This window comes from Pipistrellus hanaki (genome assembly GCF_964339955.1).
Source record: "Pipistrellus hanaki genome assembly, chromosome: 2".
In the NCBI taxonomy this organism is placed as follows: Eukaryota; Metazoa; Chordata; class Mammalia; order Chiroptera; family Vespertilionidae; genus Pipistrellus; species Pipistrellus hanaki.
In genome coordinates, this window is record NC_140504.1 from 198,719,586 (window position 1) to 198,738,970 (window position 19,385).

General features: G+C 66.0%; 1 protein-coding gene across 1 annotated transcript; it reads right to left on the reverse strand.

Moving 5' to 3' along the window:
- Nucleotides 1-4,384: 4,384 nt before the first annotated feature.
- On the reverse strand, nt 4,385-17,799 carry CCDC27 (coiled-coil domain containing 27; the record flags this gene model as incomplete). Its single annotated transcript, XM_084871329.1, is given in 13 exon segments — nt 4,385-4,510; nt 5,686-5,790; nt 7,321-7,533; nt 7,837-7,914; nt 9,048-9,178; nt 10,548-10,893; nt 12,238-12,408; nt 13,810-13,967; nt 14,393-14,503; nt 16,015-16,147; nt 17,407-17,634; nt 17,703-17,790; nt 17,792-17,799. Coding segments are annotated over 13 exon segments (1,896 nt in total).
- Nucleotides 17,800-19,385: the final 1,586 nt, after the last annotated feature.

Genomic DNA, 19,385 nt, shown 5'->3' on the forward strand with positions numbered 1-19,385 from the left:
GGGCAGGATACTCCTCTTCCCCAGCCCGGTGCCTGCTGCCGCCCGAGTGACACCCGCTAAGACCACCTGGTCCCCTGCCCTGTTCCCAGGCGTGGGCGGGGCGCCCTCCTGGACCTGGTGGGGGGTGGGGGGGCTGCAGGGACGGCTTCAACTTTCCTGGAAGGGCAGCCACCTCCTCCCGCTGCCCTGTGTGATGGCCGGAGCGCTGGCAGCTGCCTGGGACCGGGATGCCCTGCCACACCAGCCGGGGGCGGGGGGGGGGGGGGGGGGGGGGTTGGCGCTGACACTGGGGCCCCTCGGGCCTCCAAAGTCAGCCCCAACCTGGCCCTGCCGGGCGGGCGGGCGGGTTCCTGTCACTCCGCAGGCGGTTCCAAACAGACGGGCGTGTGGCTCATTCCCGGTTGGATGAAGCCAGAGGCTGGTGAGGGGCTCGGAGCCAGGCCTCGCCCAGCCCACCCTGTCTGTCACTCCGTCCCAGAAGCCCGGGCCGCCCCCCCCCCCCCCCGGGACACGCCGAGCCCCGGGAGCCCCGGGCAGCTCCGCGGGCCTTGTACCCGCCACCCGCAGCGCCTCCAGCACCCCACAACTCACAGGCGTCCGGCCCGGATGGACTGCGGCCCGGGGTCCGGAGCTGGGCGGGCCTGGGCGGAGCTCAGCCTTGAACAGAAGAGAGGAGGTGAGGCCGCCCTGCGCCCCCTGCCCCCGTGGGTCAGCCCGAACCTGGACCGGACAGCGCCTGGCCCGCCCCGGCCCCGCGTTCCGGTCCCAGGCGCCGCGCGGGCCGGGGCTCCGGAGGGAGGGGGCTGCCGCCGCCGAGGCGCCCACACACCCTTCCCACCCCCCAGCCCGGGCCATCGAGGGGCTGCACCCCGAGCTCCAGCTCACCGGCCGCCGTCCGATGGCGAGGGGCAAGCGGGGCCGGGGGCGGGGCTTGGCGGCCTCGGGGCTCCAGGCCGGGGGCGGGGCCGGAGGGGCGGGGGCGGGGCCGGAGGGGCGGGGTCTGAGGGGTGGGGCGGGGCCAGAGGGACGGGGCTCCGGCGGCGGGGGCGGGGCCAGGCCGGAAGTCGGGAGTTTGGAGCCAGACCCGGAGGTCCTGGCCGGGGGGATCTGGGGGCAGGGTGGGGCGGGGCCAGCGGGGTCCGGGGCTGGGCCGGCCGGGAGTTTGGGGCGGAACCGGAGATCCCGGCCCGGGGGACCTGGGGGGGACCTGGGGGCGGGCCGTGCTGGGGCCGGGGCTGCTGGGCACTGGGCCTCCAGACCAGGGCGGCTGGGCGCCCCCAGGACCCGCAGGGCCGGGCCGGAGCGCCTCCCCCTGTGGCGTCTCCGACGGGGACCCGGGAGCCGAGCTCGGGGCGGGCTCCGGAGCCCCGGGGGCGCCTGGGTCTGAACCCCGAGGCGAGGCCCGGTCTGGGGCTCCCTGGGCCTGCGGGCTGGGGTTGGCCATCCGGGCCGCTGGCTGCGGGTCCGAGGCGGGGCCAGGGCCGGGCAGGCGGGGCGCTGAGCAGAGCAACGCCCGGGCCTCCCGCCGCCACCCGAGCTCGGCCCCTGGCCTGGGGGCCTCTGGACAGGCCTGCCCGCCCCCCGGACCGCCGCCCCTTCGACCACCCGCCCGCCCGCCTCCCCCATCTCCCGTCCCCGGACCGCCCCGGGGGAGGGGGTGTGTCTGCGCCAAACCAACGCCAAGGACCAGAGTCCAGCCGGACTGGCCTCGGGAGGAGCAGTTATTCCTCAAGGTCCCTGGGCTCCGGGCCCAGGGGCTGGGGGGGGGGGGGGGGGGCTCCAGGGGGCGGGGGCAGAGCGGGGAGCGGGAGGAGGGAAGTGATGGACACGCACCGTCCACGGGGGACCGGCTCCAGCCGCAGGGACAGCAGAGGACTCACGGCGCTGCCCTGGGTGTGGCCGGGCCCTGGGGTCTGGAGAAGCTTCGCTGACATTCCAGGCGCGTTCTCTCCGATGCCACCAGCAATGCCAACGGCAGTGACCGGCCCAGGGGCGGTCAGGACTGACCTTGGCAGGGAGGGGTCTACGGGATGGGATGAACGGCCGCGAGCAGCTTCCCGTTACCAAGCTGTCACTCCTCTCCCTCCTGTGGGGCTGCGTTCCTCACTGCGTGTGTGAGGCCGCCACATGGGCCTCCCTGCGCTGGCCGGCGTAGCTGTGGCCCCTTGTCGCCCACGCTGGGAGCAGAAGGTACCCCTCACCCAGTCACCTTCCTCCGGAGGGGTGGCCCTAGCAAGACAAGGGCCCTGGCGGGAGCCCCCCCCCCACAGACCCCGTGGCAGGGGCAGGGGAGGGAAGGGGGGGGGTGCAGTTGGACAGTGGGCAGAGCAAAGGCGAAGGGCCAGCCCAGGCCACCAGGGGGAAAGCCCCCTGTGGTAACCAAGGACAAGGGGGGGCCCGCCCCTGGGTGACCTCTCCTCCCCCAGCATCTCGCTGGGCCTGGGGGTGGGACCCCTGACCTTCCTCCCTCCCGATGACTGAACGGAAGGGGCCACGTGCTGACCTGGCCGCTCAGGGGCGGCCTGCGTGGTGGCCTTACACACTCAGACCTACAGTCCATCAAAGGACGGTCTGACATTAAACTGTGACTAAAGCCGTTACCATGGGCAGTCACCTGCTAGGCGGGCATCTTCACTGGCAAGGTCAACCTTTATCTCAACGGAGCCTGTCTGTCTTTTTGCATCTGTGATAACACACCTCGGAAATGTGGGTAACTTGTAACCTCGCTTTTTCTGGAGGCCCTGGGGCACAATCTAATGTGCTGGGGCTGGGCCAGAGACGCAAATTCCTTCATTATCATGTCCATGGTCCCTGCACCCACCTGGGTATCCGTCCATCATTTCACTTTTTATCCCGTCCCCGGGGTTCCCTGCTTTGCTTCCTCCCGCCTCCGGTCCATCCCAATGGATTTCCTGTCACCCACCTCCGTCCCTGCTTTGATTGCGATGTGCAAATACAGATGGAACCGGCCTTTCTCTGGAGCAGGATCTTCATTCATTGAGATTGATATTTGTCGACAGTTTAGTTCACATAAACTCAGAAACGTTCTTTCCACGTTTGGATGATTTTATGTTAACAGCATCCGGGCCCAGAAAAGCAGCAGAACCAGACCAGCGGCGGCAGGCGGGCACAGGTGCTGAGGGCCTGAGCTCTGGCTGAGAGGAGAGTCCGGAGCCCAGGCTCCTCCGGAGGTCTCTTGGCGAGCAGAGGGAGCAGCTGCGGCAGGAGAGGCCCGGCGGGGGCGGGGGAGGCCCAGGGGGGGCGGGGGAGGCCCGGCGGGGGCGGGGGAGGCCCACCGGGCGGTCAGAGAGGCCCGGCGGGCGGTGGGAGAGGCCCAGCTGGAGGCCGGAGCTGCCCAGGGCGGGGGCAGGCCCCTCCTCCCCTCGGAGCAGAATGCCTTCTCCTGCAGACCTGCCTGGGTCTGTCCGGGCCTTCCCTCCAGCCCCGGTTCCCTAAGGGTGGGGTCTGCGCTGGACACCCCGGGAGAGGTCAGAAGGACCCCGCTGCAGGGCAGGGGGTGTGGGGAGGGTCTGAGGGCGGGTGCTGATGACGTGTCTCCAGGCTCGCTCTCTCCGTCCCTTCCTTGGCCGAACGGCCCTTCCACCTGGCCGCTGTCCGTGCTCTGCTCCTGTCTGTCTGTCTGTCTGTCCCACTGCCGCCCCCCCATGGAGACCTGGACCCTGAAAGCTGCGACCTTCCCCAGGACCCCCCCTGACGCCATGAACCCTCAGGAGGACCCCAGGAGCCCCCCCCCAGCACCCCGCCCCCTGCCTTTCCCTTCCCTCCTCCCACGGGCGCTGGTTTTCCATCAGCTCCGCACCCGGAGCCCCCCCCTCCTGCGCCTCCACAGCGTGTTCCTGCGCCCACGTCTCACGGGGCCCTGCCACGCTGCCCCTGCGGGTGTTCTCGTGGTTTGCATCTGGGCTCTGACTTCTTTCCCTGCAGACCCCGCCCGGACAGACAGCCCACCCCACACGTGGGTCAGGCACCCGGCGCCGTTCCCACACGGGGGGGGGGGGGGGGCTGAAGGGCTGGGGCCTCTGGGCTCGGGAGGACCCTGTACCGGGTGGGTGTCCCCAGGGCCGTGCAGCTGCTGTTTTGGAAGGGGTTTTGGACGGGGGAAGGGGGAGGGGGTTTTGGACGGGGGAAGGGGGAGGGGGTTTTGGACGGGGGAAGGGGGAGGGGGTTTTGGATGGGGGAAGGGGGAGGGGGTTTTGGACGGGAGAAGGGGGAGGGGGTTTTGGACGGGGGGGGGGGGTGTCGCCGAAGCCCAAGCCCCCTGGGAGCCCCTGGAGAAGAGGGGAGCCCGCGGCCAACAACAGAGTTTAATTCCGGACCGGAGCGGAAGCGGGGGGTGGGGGGCACCCCGGCTCCGGCCGCCCGGCTACTTGGAGGCCACCTTCCGGGACTTGCTGGGCGAGGCGAACACGTCCGCCAGCAGCAGCGGCGGCACCTTGACGCCCTTGTGCCTCAGCTGGGTGTAGTAGTCCATCCGCTCCGTGATGATCCGCTGGGGGGGGGGGGGGTGCTGCCAGGCTGCTCTCCTCGGGCACCCCGGGGGCTGCAGGCCGCTCCCTGCCCAGGGCACCCCGAGGGGCTGCAGGCCGATCCCCCCCCCGGCACCCCGGGGGCTGCAGGCCGATCCCCCCCCCCCGGCACCCCGAGGGCTGCAGGCCGATCCCCCCCCCCCGGCACCCCGGGGGCTGCAGGCCGCTCTGGCCCGCTCCCCGCCCCCGCCCTCGGGGTGGGGGGACAGCTTCTGTCTGTTCGGAAGGAAAACAGTCCTCCCGGCTGCCCGGGGCAGGAGGGGGGGGGGCACCGCGGGCTCCGCAGCGGCCATGGTGCTGGTCCCCCGGGACCTCCCTGGCACCTCAGGCCTGTCCCCCACGGAGGCCCGCCCCCACGGCCTCCTCCGGCCGGGACCCAGGAAAGGCTCCCTGGCCTTGGGTGGTGCAGACAGCCCTTCCCCTCCCCCTCTCCCCTTCCTTCTCCCTCCCTCCTAGCCTCTCTCCCACCCTCCGTCCCTTCCCCTCCCACTCCCGCGCCCTCTTCCACCCCCTCCTCCTCTCCTCTGTCCCTCCTGTCCTCTCCCCTCCCCCTCCCTCTTCCCTTAGTCCAAACAGTGCCCCACACACGGTCTCCCTCTCCCTGGCAGGAGCCCACTGACCAGCGCCCCCCACCCCCATCGCCGAGGGGAGGAGCCAGGCCTCCGGGGAATGTGGGTGCCAGGAGGCAGAGGGCACCCCCTCACCCACAGAGCCTGGGGCGGCAGAGGTGCCCCTCCCAGAGCTGAGCCGGCGGCTCTTCCCATCTGGCCCTGCACCTGAGGGAGGCGCACTCCCTCCCGGGAGGAAGGGGGCACCCGGTGACCCTCCTCAGCCCCTCCGGACAGCCAGGCGGGTGGTGATGCCCAGAGTTCCAGCCCCACCTCCCAGTCCTCTTGGGAAAGGCGGGGCGCAGGGGTGGCCAGGGCCCAAGCCATGGAAGGGAGTCTAGCGGCAGGCCCGCAGGGGCCCTGCCCTGTGCCCCGAGGGCTTGCTGCCAGCTCCCAGCAGCCGGCCTGGGGCTCAGGGCACCAGCCACCCCGGAGACCCACAGGCCCGTCCCAGGACAGAGACCCCGCAGGGACCAGAGGGCCGCCAGCGCCTGGCCGGCTCGCCCTCCTCCCGCGGCCGCACTGCCCACCTGCAAGGCGTCCAGAATGTCGTTGTCCGAGATCTCGGAGGACATGAACTTGAAGCCGGGGGTGCTGAAGGCCGCCTGGATGATCTTGTTTCTCAGCCTCTCCAGCTGGTGGGCGAAGGGACAGGGGCCCTGCCTCAGGGGGGGCGGTGCCCGTCGGGGGAGGGGCCCACCCCAGGGGCCCACCCCCTTCTGGCCGGGCAGACAGAGGCAGGACGCCCCCTTCCCGGAGGAACCAGAAGCTGAGGCCCGAGGGACGGCGTCACTGTGAGTCCCGGCTCAGAACCCAGGCCGAGGGGCCTCACGCAAGGACCCTCTACCTCCCAGCTGTGTGTCTGCTGGTTCATCCTCACCTGGGATATTTTAAAATATATTTTATTGATTGTTTACAGAGAGGAAGAGAGAGGGACAGAGAGTTAGAAACATGGATGGGAGAAACATCGGTCAGCTGCCTCCTGCACACCCCCCACTGGGGATGTGCCCACAACCAAGATACATGCCCTTGACCGGAATCGAACCCGGCACCCTTTAGTTCGCAGGCCAACTTTTTTTTTTTTTTAAAGAAAGGTATCCCACCGAAGCCAGTTTGGCTTATCGGTAGAGAGTCGGTCTACGGACTGAAAGGTCCTGGGTTCAATTCCTGTCAAGGCCATGTACATTGGTTGCGGGCACATCTCCTCTGTAAAAAAATCAATAAAATATGTTAAAAAAAAAAAACAAAACATTTACTTTAAAAAAATAAAAGAAAGAAAGAAAGGGATCCCTTTAAAAAAAAAAAAATATATATATATATATATATATATATATATATATATATATATATATATATATATAATTGATTTCAGAGAGGAAGGGAGGAGAGAGAAACATCAGTGGTGAGAGAGAATTATTGATCGGCTGCCTCCTGCACAATCCCCAGTATTGAGCCTGCAATCCGGGCATGTGCCCAGACCAAGATCGAATCTGGGACCCTTCAGCCCACAGGCCGATGCTCTATCCACTGAGCCAACCAGCCCCCACGGCCTCACCAACTTTTTTAATTGAAAAGCAAAACCTGCACCAGAATAATAAAATAGAATTAGCCCCACTGATGGGGCTCAGTGCTGAGCGCTGACCTCTGAACCGGGGGTCAGGGTTCAGTTTCCAGTCAGAGCACATGCCCAGTTGCAGGCTTGGTCCCCAGTGTGGGGTGTGCTGAAGGCAGCCGGTCAATGACACTCTCTCATCATTGATGTTTCTCCCTCTCCCTTCCTCTCTGACATCAATAAATTTATATTTATACCGTATTTTCCGGGGTATAAGACAACTTTTGAAATTGAAAAAAAGCCTGCTCAGATTGGCCAGAGTCAGAGAGGCGGTCTATTAAAAAAAGAACTGGTGTTGCCTCGGAAGTGGGGGGTAGTCTTATACAGCGAATATAGGCCTAAACCTATGTTTTAACTGTAAAATTAGGGGTCGTCTTATACGCCAGAAAATATGGTAAATAAATAAAAACTCATAAAACTGGGAAGGGCCCCCAAGGGAGCCCTCCTGACGCCGAGCCTCCTGGGAGCTCCCTCCCCCTCACTGTGGACACCAGGAAACCCGGTGGGCAGGGCCTGGAGCTGGGGTGGGGGGAGCGGGCCAGGGGGCACGTACCCGGGACTGCGCGCTCTCCAGCGCCACCCGGACCTGCTGCTCGGCCTGCTGCGCCAGCTCGATCTTGCCCTGCGCCTGGTCCTGCAGCTGCTGGCGCCGCTCCAGGTGGTTCTGGCACTGGCCCACCTGCGCCTGCAGCTGGCACACCTTGGCCTCGGCCCCCGAGATGGCCTGGTCCCGCGTGGCCAGCTCCTGCTCCAGCTCCCACACTCTCTGGGGGCGGGGCGGGGGCACCGAGGAGTTGGCCCGGCCCCGGGTCCTCACCCTCCTCCCAAGGCAATCCGGACCCAGTGATGGCGGGCGGGGGGGAGTGGGGGGCGTTGTGTGGGGGGCTGAGCTTGTCCGGGGGGTGCTGCCTGGAGGAGCGGCCCCCCCGAGGCCCCCACCCTCCTCCCAAGGCAATCCGGACCCAGTGATGGGGGGGGGGGGAGTGTGGGGGGCTGAGCTTGTCGGGGGGGCTGCCTGAGGAGTGGCCCGGCCCCCGGCCTCCCCACCCCCCGCCCCCCCCGCGGTCACCTGTCGCAGGAGGAGGTTGTCCCTCTCGATGAGCCCCATCACCTCCTTCTGCTTCTTCTCCTCCCGGAGGTTGGAAAACTGAAGGGGGTGGGGGGTGGCTCAGGGGCTCCGGGCGGAGGTGGCGGAAGGAACCCCACTTCTGGCCCCCCCCCCACGTCTCAGGAAGGTGAGAGCAGGGGTTTCTGATGAGGATGGGGGGGGAGGAGGAGAGGATCCCAAGCACGAGGGTGCTGGGAAGCGAACCCCAAAACACGGAAACCGGAGGCCCCAGCAGGGAGAGCGGAGCAGGAGCCCCGGAGAGTCCGGGGAAGTGGGGGCCGGTTCCTCGTCCCGGGAGCCAGCTGAGCTGCCGGTCGGAGAATCAGAGAGTCCAGACAGGCCCTCCCCAGACCCCGCACCCCCAGCTTTCCTCAGAGAGGGACTGCAGGGCCCTGGCGGTGTGGCTCAGTGGATAGAGTATCGGCCTGTGGACTGAAGGTCCCAGGTTTGATTCCAGTCAAGGGCACGTGCCTGGGATTGTGGGCTCCATCCCAGGAGGGGGTGCGGGAGGCAGCTGATCCATGATTCTCTCTCCTCATGGATGTTTCTCTCTCTCTCTCTCCCTTCGTCCCTCTCCCTCCCTCTTGCAAATAGATAAAATAGACATTTTTTAGATGACAGCAGGCTGCGCCCGGAGAAGAGAGGGGGATGTGGACGCAGCTGCTGTAACAGGTTTATGAATCATGATTCCCTTTCACAAACGCGGCTGTTTCGTTGCGCTACCACCAGCTGCCCACAGGGGTCAGCACAGCCACTCAGGCTGTCGGGAGGGAACAGGCGGGGAGGACAGGGGCCTGCGATGCTGGTGGGACGTGGGGAGGGATCCCTGAGACACGGGGGCTGGGGGGGGGGTAGGTGTGTGGGGGGGGCACTGGGGAGAGAGGCCGGGACATGCTGCTTCTGTAACAACACGGGGAACCTCTGGTTCTCCGAGCGCCGTGGGTGAAAGACTCCGGCAGAACTCCACTCAAACCCTGAGCCAGGGCGACGCCAGGAGGTGCTGGAGGGAGGGCGGGGGCGGGCAGAGGCCAGGAGAAGGGTGGCCGCTGGGCCGGAGGGCCGGGGGCCCGGGAGAGTCCCATGGGCTCATGGGCTCCCTCAGTCAGCCTCCGGAGCTGCTGCCCACTGGGGGGGGGGGGGGGGGGCAGGGTGAGGGGGCAGGGGAGACGCACCTTGTCGGTCATGGCCTGGAGCTGCAGCTTCCGCTCCCGCAGCTCTTTCTGCAGCAGCTCCTGCTCCAGGCTCACCTTCTGCAGCTGCGACTCCAGGTGGTCCACTTGCCGTTGCAGAGAGATGCAGGCTCCTGGGGGGATGGGGGCGGGGGGGGCAGAGAGATGGAGGCTCCTGGGGGGATGGGGCGGGGGGGGGGCGGAGAGATGGAGGGTCCTGGGGGGATGGGGGGGGCAGAGAGATGGAGGGTCCTGGGGGGATGGGGGGGCAGAGAGATGCAGGCTCCTGGGGGGATGGGGGGGCAGAGAGATGGAGGCTCCTGGGGGGATGGGGATGGGGGGGCAGAGAGATGGAGGCTCCTGGGGGGATGGGGCGGGGGGGGCGGAGAGATGGAGGCTCCTGGGGGGATGGGGGGGGCAGAGAGATGGAGACTCCTGGGGGGATGGGGGCGGCGGGGGCGGAGAGATGGAGGCTCCTGGGGGGATGGGGGGGGGCAGAGAGATGGAGGCTCCTGGGGGGATGGGGGCGGGGGGGGGGCGGAGAGATGGAGGCTCCTGGGGGGATGGGGGGGGCAGAGAGATGGAGACTCCTGGGGGGATGGGGGCGGCGGGGGCGGAGAGATGGAGACTCCTGGGGGGATGGGGGGGGCGGAGAGATGGAGGCTCCTGGGGGGATGGGGGGGGGCAGAGAGATGGAGGCTCCTGGGGGGATGGGGGGGCAGAGAGATGCAGGCTCCTGGGGGGATGGGGGGGGCAGAGAGATGGAGGCTCCTGGGGGGATGGGGGGGCAGAGAGATGCAGGCTCCTGGGGGGATGGGGGGGCAGAGAGATGGAGGCTCCTGGGGGGATGGGGGCGGGGGGGGCGGAGAGATGGAGGCTCCTGGGGGGATGGGGGCGGGGGGGGCAGAGAGATGGAGGCTCCTGGGGGGATGGGGGCGGGGGGGGCGGAGAGATGGAGGCTCCTGGGGGGATGGGGCGGGGGGGGGCGGAGAGATGGAGGCTCCTGGGGGGATGGGGGCGGGGGGGGCGGAGAGATGGAGGCTCCTGGGGGGGGCGGAGGGGGGCTTGCACACAGGAGGACCCGGGGTCACTGGGTCAAGCTCCCCACTGATCTGGGCGTCCAACTCCCCACTCCGGCCCGCCCTTCCCCGCCGGGCTCCCGGCTCAGGGCTCCGGGCTCCGGGCTCAGGAGGGTGGCCCAGCCCGTCCTGCCTGCGGGTGGGGGTGAGGGTGGGGGTGGGGGCGGGGGTGGGAGTGGGGTGGAGGTGGGGGTGAGAGTGGGGGTGGGGGTGGGGCTGAGCCCGTCCTGCCTGAGGGTGGGGGTGGGGTTGGGGTTGTGGGTGGGGGTGAGGGTGGGGGGGTGGGGGTGAGGGTGAGGGTGGGGGTGGGGGTGGGGATGAGGGTGGAGTGGGGGTGAGGGTGGGGGCGGGGGTGGGGGGGGTGGGGATGGGGGTGGGGGCTCAGCCCGTCCAGCCTGGGCCGAGGGCCGCCCGCCGCGCCCACCTGTGGCCAGGTTGTATCGGGTCCGGGCCACGCCGAGCTCCAGCTGGAACTCCTGGATCACCTGCTCGTACTCCTCCAGCTGCGCCATCAGCTCCTCCTCGAAGGACTCGTCCCCGGAGCTGAACCGCTTGAGGCCACCCCCCTGGTCCTGCGGCTCCTCCGGCTCCTCGTCCAGCTCCAGCTCCTGCGGCTCCTCCTCCGCGCCCTCCGCGCCCTCCGCGCCCTCCGCCTCCTTCCTGCCCTCGTCCCCCCGCTCGGCCTCCGCCTCCGCCTCCGGGACCGCCTCCTCCTCGCCGCCCGACTCCGGGCCCCCGGCCCGCTCTGCCGCCGCCGCCAGCTCCTGCATCTGGGGACGGGGACGGAGGGGGGGACGGAGGGGGGACGGAGGGGACAGAGTGGAGGGGACGGAGGGGGGACAGAGGGGACACAGTGGAGGGGACGGAGGGGGGACAGAGGGGACAGAGTGGAGGGGACGGGGGACGGAGGGGATGGGGGACGGAAGAGATGGGGGGACGGAGGGGACAGAGTGGAGGGGACGGAGGGAGGGACGGAGGGGGGACAGAGGGGACAGAGTGGAGGGGACGGGGGACGGAGGGGATGGGGGGACGGAGGGGGCAGAGGCGACAGTGTAGGGCAGTGTTTCCCAACCTTCTCTCATGATGAGAATCACCTGGTGGAGTTGTTAAAACACAGATTCCTGAATCCCAACTAAGAAGTGCTAAACTAGGATTTTTGGGAACATATAGGTAAAATTGTATACTTAACCAGTGCTCTAAGACAGATGTTATATACAGAGCACTAAGTTAGGTATGCAATTTTACCTATATGTTCTCAAAAATTCTAGTTTAGCACTTCTTAGTTGGGATTCAGGAATCTGTGTTTTAACAACTCCACCAGGTGATTCTCATCATGAGAGAAGGTTGGGAAACACTGGTGTAGGGGACGAGGGGGGAGGCGGGGGGAACGGAGGGGCTGCTAGGCGGGGCACGGGCGCCCACGGCCTCACCATGGGGGGGACCCCCAGGGATGTGCACCCCAGCGGGGCTGCAGGGGCTCTTCCAGGAGGGAGCTGCCCCCACCCTCTCCTGCTCCCTTACAGGGGGCTGAGGGCTGCACGGGGGTGGGGGGGGACCAGGCGGGGGTTGAGGACTGCACTGGGGGGGGGTGGGGACCAGGCTGGGGCTGAGGGCTGCACTGGGGGAGTACCAGTGGGGGCTGAGGGCTGCACTGGGGGGGGGTACCAGTGGGGGCTGAGGGCTGCACTGGGGGGTACCAGTGGGGGCTGCAGTGGAACCCGGGACTCTGGAGGTGAGGCCGGGGTCACGCCGCCCCAGGCGCCCCCGCCCCCGCACCTGCACCTGCCCCCAGTGCTGCAGCTCCTCCTCCCTGCAGAAGGCCTTCAGGATGCTGAGTCTGCCTGGCCGCGGCCCGGGCTCCGGGAGCCAGTCCTGCGGGCACCCACGGCCTCAGGCTCTCACGCCCGCCCTCCCGGTGCCGCACCCACACCGGCCCTCCGGGGGCGGGCAGCAGCCCCTCCAGGTGGGGAGGACCTGGCCTCGGGCAGGATTCCCGGGGGGGGGGCGGGGGGTGTGGAGGCCATGGTAGCGGGTCTGAGGCCCCGCCCGCCCGGCCGGCCTGCCCGCGCACCCCGCCCGCGGGCGGCTCCCCGCGCACCCGGCTCCCCACGCACCTGGCCCATGGACAGCTCCCCGTTCCGGGTCTTGAGGAGGCTCTTGAGCTGCTTCTTGAGTGACTCCCGCTCGACCTGCAGGGACTGGATCTCCTCATCCCGCCGCTGCACCTCGGCCTTCAGCCTGGACAGGCGCTGCACCTCCTCCACCAGCGTGGACAGGCAGTGGTCCTGCAACAGTGCAGCCTGAGTGCCCGCCGCTACCCTTCGTTATTTATTAATGTATTTCCATTGGTTGCAGAGAGGGAGGGAAAGGGAGGGAGAGAGAGAAGCATCTTTGATGAGAATCATGGATCGGCTGCCTCCTGCACGCCCCCTGCTGGGGATGGAGCCTGCAACCTGGGCATGTGCCCTGACCAGAATCGAACCCAGGACCCTTCAGTCCACAGGCTGATGTTCAATCTACTGAGCCACACCTGCGAGGACTGTGGTCGGCAAACTCATTAGTCCACAGAGTCAAATACCAACAGGACAACGATTGAAATTTCTTTGGAGAGCCAAATTGTTTATTTTTTATTTTATTTTATTTTATTTTATTTTATTTTATTTTTTTTAAATAAGTTTTTATTTTTCATATTATTACAAATGTTCCTTCCCCCCCCCCCCACCATTGCTCTCCTCCACCAGGTTCCCACCCCACCCTCTGCCCTTTCCCCTCTCCCCATTGTCCTCATCCAGCCAAATTGTTTAAACTTAAACTTCTTCTAACGCCACTTCTTCAAAATAGACTCGCCCGGGCCGTGGTATTTTGTGGAAGAGCCACACTCAAGGGGCCAAAGTTTGCCGAACATGGGGCTAGGGCAACATTCTCTTTTATAAAAAAATTAAATATATTTGTGTTGATTTTAGAGCAGAAGGGAGAGAAAGAAGGAGAGAGAGAGAAACATCCACGATGAGAATCATTGATCAGCTGCCTCCTGCACACACACCCCCTGCTGGGGACTGAGACTGCAATCTGGCCTGGTTCCCTGACAAAGCTCAAACCCGGGATCCGCAGGCCGATGCTCTATCCACTGAGCACACCAGCTAGGGCCACACCACACTCTTCCCCCGCCTCCCGGCCATCAGCAGGACAGCGGCTCCAGGCCCAGGGGGAGCAGGCCTGCTGTTCTGGGACCCGACACCCCGAGCCCCAGTGTCATCCCGCCTGCGGCCGGGCCCTGGCCAAGGCCTCTCCCGGGGGTCCTCCTGGCTCCGGCCAGCGCCCCCGGTCACTGAAGACACGTCCTCTGTGCAGCCCACGCCGACCCAGAGACTCTCCACAGGCCGCCCAGGGGTCCTCCGCCCTCAGCTCCCACTCCACAGCGCAGGGGCCGGCGATGGGAGCCTCTGGCTCCCGGTGCCAAAGCAGGGCCGGGGGTCGGCTGGACCACGCCTGGGGGCCTGCGTGCACAGCATTCTAGAACGTGGCCTGGGGCGGGGGCGGAGCAGCCGCCAGCACTGGGGACAGGGGCAGGGAGCGGGGGGCAGGGTAGGGGGCGGGGGCAGAGGACAGGGGGCCGGACGCTGGGGACGGGGGGACGGACGCCGGGGGCAGGAAACTGGGGGCTGGCTCGGGGGCGGCCCTCGCACCTTCTCGTGGATGACGGCGATGTACCAGGGCACCCGCTTCGGCAGGCGGCTCTGGCTCAGCGCGGGGCTGCTGGGGGCCGGGCTCAGCGGCTGCGACTCGTTCTGCCGCTGCAGGGGCTGCAGCTGCCCCGCGCTCTGGCTGACCGGCAGCAGGGGCCCTGGGGACGGGGGAGGCGGGGGCTCTTGTGACCCCTCCGAAGCCCTTCCTGGCCCAGCTGGGCTCCCCAGGCCTCAGGGCCCGGCTGCTGTCCCCCCGCCCCCACCCCGGTCGCATGTCACCGAGGGAGAGGGGGAGCACGGGGCAGCCAGCAGACCCCCAGGGCCCGGGCCTGGCTCTCCCTGGCGCTGCGGGGGCTCAGGGCCGGTGCGGGCGGGGCTTCCCGCATCCAGGCGGGTGGTCCATCCCCGGGGAAGGGAAACCGCGTCTGTCTTTGCAGGAACCACGCAGGCGGTCACGGGAGGGCGCCCCGGAGCGGAGCGGTGGCGCTGGGAGCAGGGCCCGGCCGGGACAGGCCCGGACAGGCAGGGGCCCGGGGGGCTGGGGGAAAGGGGCGGACCCCGTGCCCAGAGGCACTGCCCTCACCGTCCACCTTCACGGTCGAGTCCTCCTGGCTGGAGACGGACTCCCTGGTCGGCTTCCAGGCCTCGGAGCGCAGGCAGCTCTCCACGGGCAAGGTCATGGAGGAGGCCGACCCTGCGGGCGACAGCCGCTGACGCCGGGGCCGCGCTTCACCCTGTTTCTTCCTTTGTCAATCCTCCCGAGGACATTATTCCACTCATTCAGGAGAGGGTGGGAGAGGGGGAGACACCCGGTGGTCCTGTCCATCTCCTGCTGTCCATCTCTGACTAGCCCCACCCCACTCTCTCCTGGCATTGCTAGCCTCCGTGACCTGGCGCTGACCGCAGCCCCTCCTGCCCTGCCTCGCTGCCCGCAGCCCCTCTGAGCTCAGCTGTCCCCGCCTGGAAGGTCTTGGCTGACACTGTCTCCCTCCCGCCCCCTGGCTGCCCCGCCACCTGCTTATAGTTCCAGTGCAGCTTTGGCTGCCTCCTCCGGGGCCTTAGGCACCCGCCCGGCATTCTGGCCAGAGGTGGTCGTCGACTGGTTGCCTCCTGCATGAGCTCTGACCAGGGCCCAGGGCGGGGAGGAGCCTGCAACCGAGGTACGAGCCCTTGACCGGAATCGAACCCGGGACACTTTGGTCTGCAGGCCAACGCTGTATCCACTGAGCCAAACCGGCTAAGGCCTTATGCCATCTCTCTCTCTCTCTCTCTCTCTCTCTTTCTTATCATCCTTTTAAAATTAATTACAGAGAGGAAGGGAAAGAGAGAGAGGAACATCAATGACGAGAGAGAATCGTGGGTCGGCTGCTTCCAGCTCCACAGTGGGGATCGAGCCCACAACCTGGGCCTGTGCCCTGACCGGGAATCGAACCCTGACCTCCTGGGTCCTAGGTCGATGCTCAGCCCTCAGCCCCGCCAGCCCGCTCTGGGCCGTTTCTTTATAAACCTGGGCGGGAGGAAAGACGGCTGTCTCCGTGGCTGTGGGGCCGAGCCCTGGGGATCAACTCAAACGCGATGGCGACCGCCGCCCCCCCAGCGTGTCCCGAAGCAGCCGGTGCCAGGGCGTTTCCGCAAACCGGGGCCTCCTCTCTGGCTCCTTTAAGGTCCACAGCGAGCCCGCCCCGCCCGGCAGAGCCCGCGGAGCCCTAGTTGGTGGGCCCTGTGAGCCCGCACCCGCACCCAGGACCCAGCCCCCGCCCTGCCTGAGACCTGCCCACAAGGCGAGCTCTCCGAGGCCCTGGCCCTGAGGGGACACCTAGAGCCGGGACGGGCGGGTGGGTCCTGGCTGAGACCCACCGTGCCCTCGCCCTGGGCAGGATGGCACAGGTGGGGAAGGGGAGCAGCCGGGCCCGGGGCCTGCAGGTGGGGTGATGCCTGGCTGGACCGAGGCCTTCTGTGCCCGCTGCGCGCTCAGCGGCCCTGACTGAGCCTCAGGACATGGTGGTGGGGGGGGTGCTGTAGGACAGCACGTGCCTGGCTCCTTACAGGCCACCGGCAGCGCCGGTCCCTCAGCACCGGCTCTTTCCGGAAGCTTTCCTCCCGAATGCCCCCCCCCCCAGTTGCACTCCACCTCCCGCACTCTGCCGCGTGCCCTGGCCGCCGGGAAGGCGCCCGCGCGGAGGAGCGTGTCCGGCCGGCGCTCACCGGAGCTGGTCATGGACGTGGCGCGCGTGCAGAACTGCGGGCAGCCGGGCCGCTGCAGGAACATCTGGCGCAGCTCCTCCATCTCCGACAGGAAGGTCCTGTCCTCGGAGCTGGCGCCCTGCAGGATCTCACTCTGCGGGCGGGGACCGGGGGAGGTCACGGGAGGAAGGCCGGGCCTGGTCCCGCCCCGCAGGCCGCACGCCCGCTGACGGCCACGGCGGCCTGCTCTGGACGGCCCGGCTGAGCCAGCTGCCCGTCCCTGTGGAGCGCCCCCGGGGGGCAGGGGCCCTCCAGTCACCCTCGGAACGTGGCGGCGGCCTGAAGCCCGCGTTGCCCTTCCCAAGTTCTCTTCTCCCCTTTTGCTCCTCCCAAGACCCCCGTTCCCCTCCCCAAGGAAGTCTGGGGCTCCCACTGCACCTCCTCTCCATCAAAACCTGCTTACCGCCGGGCCGGCGGGCTCAGGGGCTGAGCGTCCACCTGGGGACCCGGAGGCCAGGGTTCGATTCCCGCTCAGGGCACAGGCCTGGGTTGCCGGCCCGGTCCCCTGTGTGGGGCGTGCAGGAGGCAGCCGATCCATGCTTCCCTCTCACCATGGGTCTCTCTCTCCCTCTCCCTCCTCTCTGATGTCAATAGACATGTATTTACAGAAACTCATGGCTCTTTGTTTTTTGTGTTTTTTTTAAATATATATTTTATTGATTTTTTACAGAGAGGAAGGGAGAGGGAGAGAGAGTTAGAAACATGGATGAGAGAGAAACATCGATCAGCTGCCTCTTGCACACCCCCACTGGGGATGTGCCCACAACCAAGGTACATGCCCTTGACTGGAATCGAACCCAGGACCCTTCAGTCCACAGACCAACGCTCTATCCACTGAGCCAAACTGGTTTCAGCTGTTTTTTAAAACTATATGTTTTATTGATTTTTTTGCAGAGAGGAAGGGAGAGGGAGAGAGAGTTAGAAACATCGATGAGAGCCAAAACCGGTTTGGCTCAGTGGATGGAGCGTTGGCCTGTGGACTGAGAGGTCCCAGGTTTGATTCTGGTCAAGGGCATGTACATTGGTTGCGGGCATATCCCCGGTAGGGGATGTGCAGGAGGCAGCTGGTCGATGTCTCTCTCTCATTGATGTTTCTGGCTCTCTGTCTCTCCCTTCCTCTCTATAAAATATCAATAAAATATATTAAAAACAAACAAACAAAAAAAGAAACATTGATGAGAAAGAAACATCCATCCACTGCCTCCTGCACACCTCACACTGGGGATGTGCCCACAACCATGGTACATGCCCCAGACCGGGACCCTGGAGTCCGCAGGCACACGCTCTATCCACTGAGCCGCCCGGCCAGGGGGACACTCCGGGCTCTGGGGGCGGTGGGCGGCCGGCGCCTACCTTCTTCCGGTAGTACATGTTGACGGCCTGTGCCGACTTGCTGAGGGACTGCTGCTTGGGCCGCAGCTTCCACTCGGGCGGCTGGCAGTTGCGGCTGGCCACGCTGCGCAGCGCCACCAGGCCCTGCTCCAGCGGGCTGGGCGGCCTCGTCCGTCTGGGGGGCTTCCGGGCCCCCAGGAGGCACATCGGGGCGAGGGCCGCGGGCTGAGCCGCATTGTCTGCCGGCAGCTGACATGACAGCGCCGAGGGGCCTCTCATCGGAGACAGGGCGGCTGGGGGCGCGCGGCCCCCGGGACCTGACAGACGCGAGGCCGCTTCCAAAGCTCCTGGTCCCGTGGGATCCTGGGAGCAGAGTGTGGCATCACAGACGTTTCCGTGGAAACGGCAGGTCATTGTCCTAAGGTCCCGTCTCAACTTGCTGTTGGGTGGGGATGTGGAGGCCGCCCCGCTGGGTCTCAGGGTGCTGGGAGCAGGGAGAAGAGGCCCAAGGCATCGGCGGCCATTCTCCTGTGTTTGTTTGTTTGTTTTTAAATATATTTTTACCAGCGGCCGGTGCACGAAATTCATGCACCAGGAGGAGGGGGTGGTCCTTCAGCCCTGCTTGCACCCTTTTACAATCCAGGACTCCTGGCTCCTAACCACTTGCCTGCTGGCCTGCTTGATTGCCCCTAACCACTCTGCCTGCCTGCCTCATTGCCCCTAACCACTCGCCTGCCTGCCTCATCGCCCCTAACCACTCACCTGCCTGCCTCATCACCCCTAACCGCCTCTGCCTGCCTGCCTGATTGCCCCAACTGCTCACCTGCCTGCCTGATCACCCCTCACTGCCTCTGCCTTAGATAGTTGCCAAATTGTAAGGACCTGCTTGTCATAGAGATAGAAAAGTTTTAATTTTCACTCTTGATATGGCAATCAGCTAACACAGGTGGCCACCAAAGCGGTGACTGACCGAAGGGGCATAGCAAGCGGTGCTGTGAAGTCCTCTCCCTGAAAACCTCCGTGTCATGCATTGCATCTGCCTGGGAACACGAGGGAGCGAAGTTCCTGTCTGTCTGTGCAGTCCTCTGAGCAGAGTGTCTGAGACCCTAGCCCGTCTGGTCTGGTGCTCACAGAATCACAGGCTTTTTTCCCTTCGCTCCGTGGGTAGGGATTTCCTGGAAGCTGCAGGATCTCTTCCCTTTGACCTTTCCTCGACCCTCTGACTTCACTTCCGTCTCTCACCTGTGCTCTCCCTCCACCCCCACCACAACAGTTACTGCTCCAGGCGCCCTTCGCTCGAGTGTCCAGGAGATCAGGCACCGCGTCCCCGACCAGACCCATGATTCCCAGCATTCCCGGTGCTTCCACCTCCAGCCAGAGGCCCCTCCCCTCCCCCCTCGTGGCCAGGGTGCAGATGGTGGGCTCACATTGCCAGGGCAACGCCGCCAGCGTCCTGCCTCGGCCACTATGGGTGCCGCCATCTTTGTCACGGAGTGATGGTTAATTTACATATTACTCTTTAACTAGAGGCCTGGTGCACGAAATTCATGCACCGGGGCAGGGGTTGTCCCTCAGCCCAGCTCGCACCCTCTCCAATTTGGGACCCCTCGAGGGAGGGATGTTCGACTGCCCGTTTAGGCCCGATCCTGGTAGGTGGGATAGGACCTAAATGGGCAGTTGGACATTCCACTCACAATCCAGGACTGCTGGCTCCCAACTGCTCACTTGCCTGCCTTCCTGATTGCCCCTAACCGCTTCTGCCTGCCAGCCTGATTGATGTATAACAGCACCCCTGCCAGCCTGTTTGCCCCCAACTTCTCTCCTCTGCCAGCCTGGTCACCCCTTAACTGCCCTCCCCTGCAGGGTTGATTGCTCCCAACTGCCCTCCCCTGCTGGCCATCTTGTGGTGGCCATCTTGTGTCCACATGGGGGCAGGATCTTTGCCCACATGGGGGCAGCCATATTGTGTGTTGGAGTGATGGTCAATCTGCATATTACTC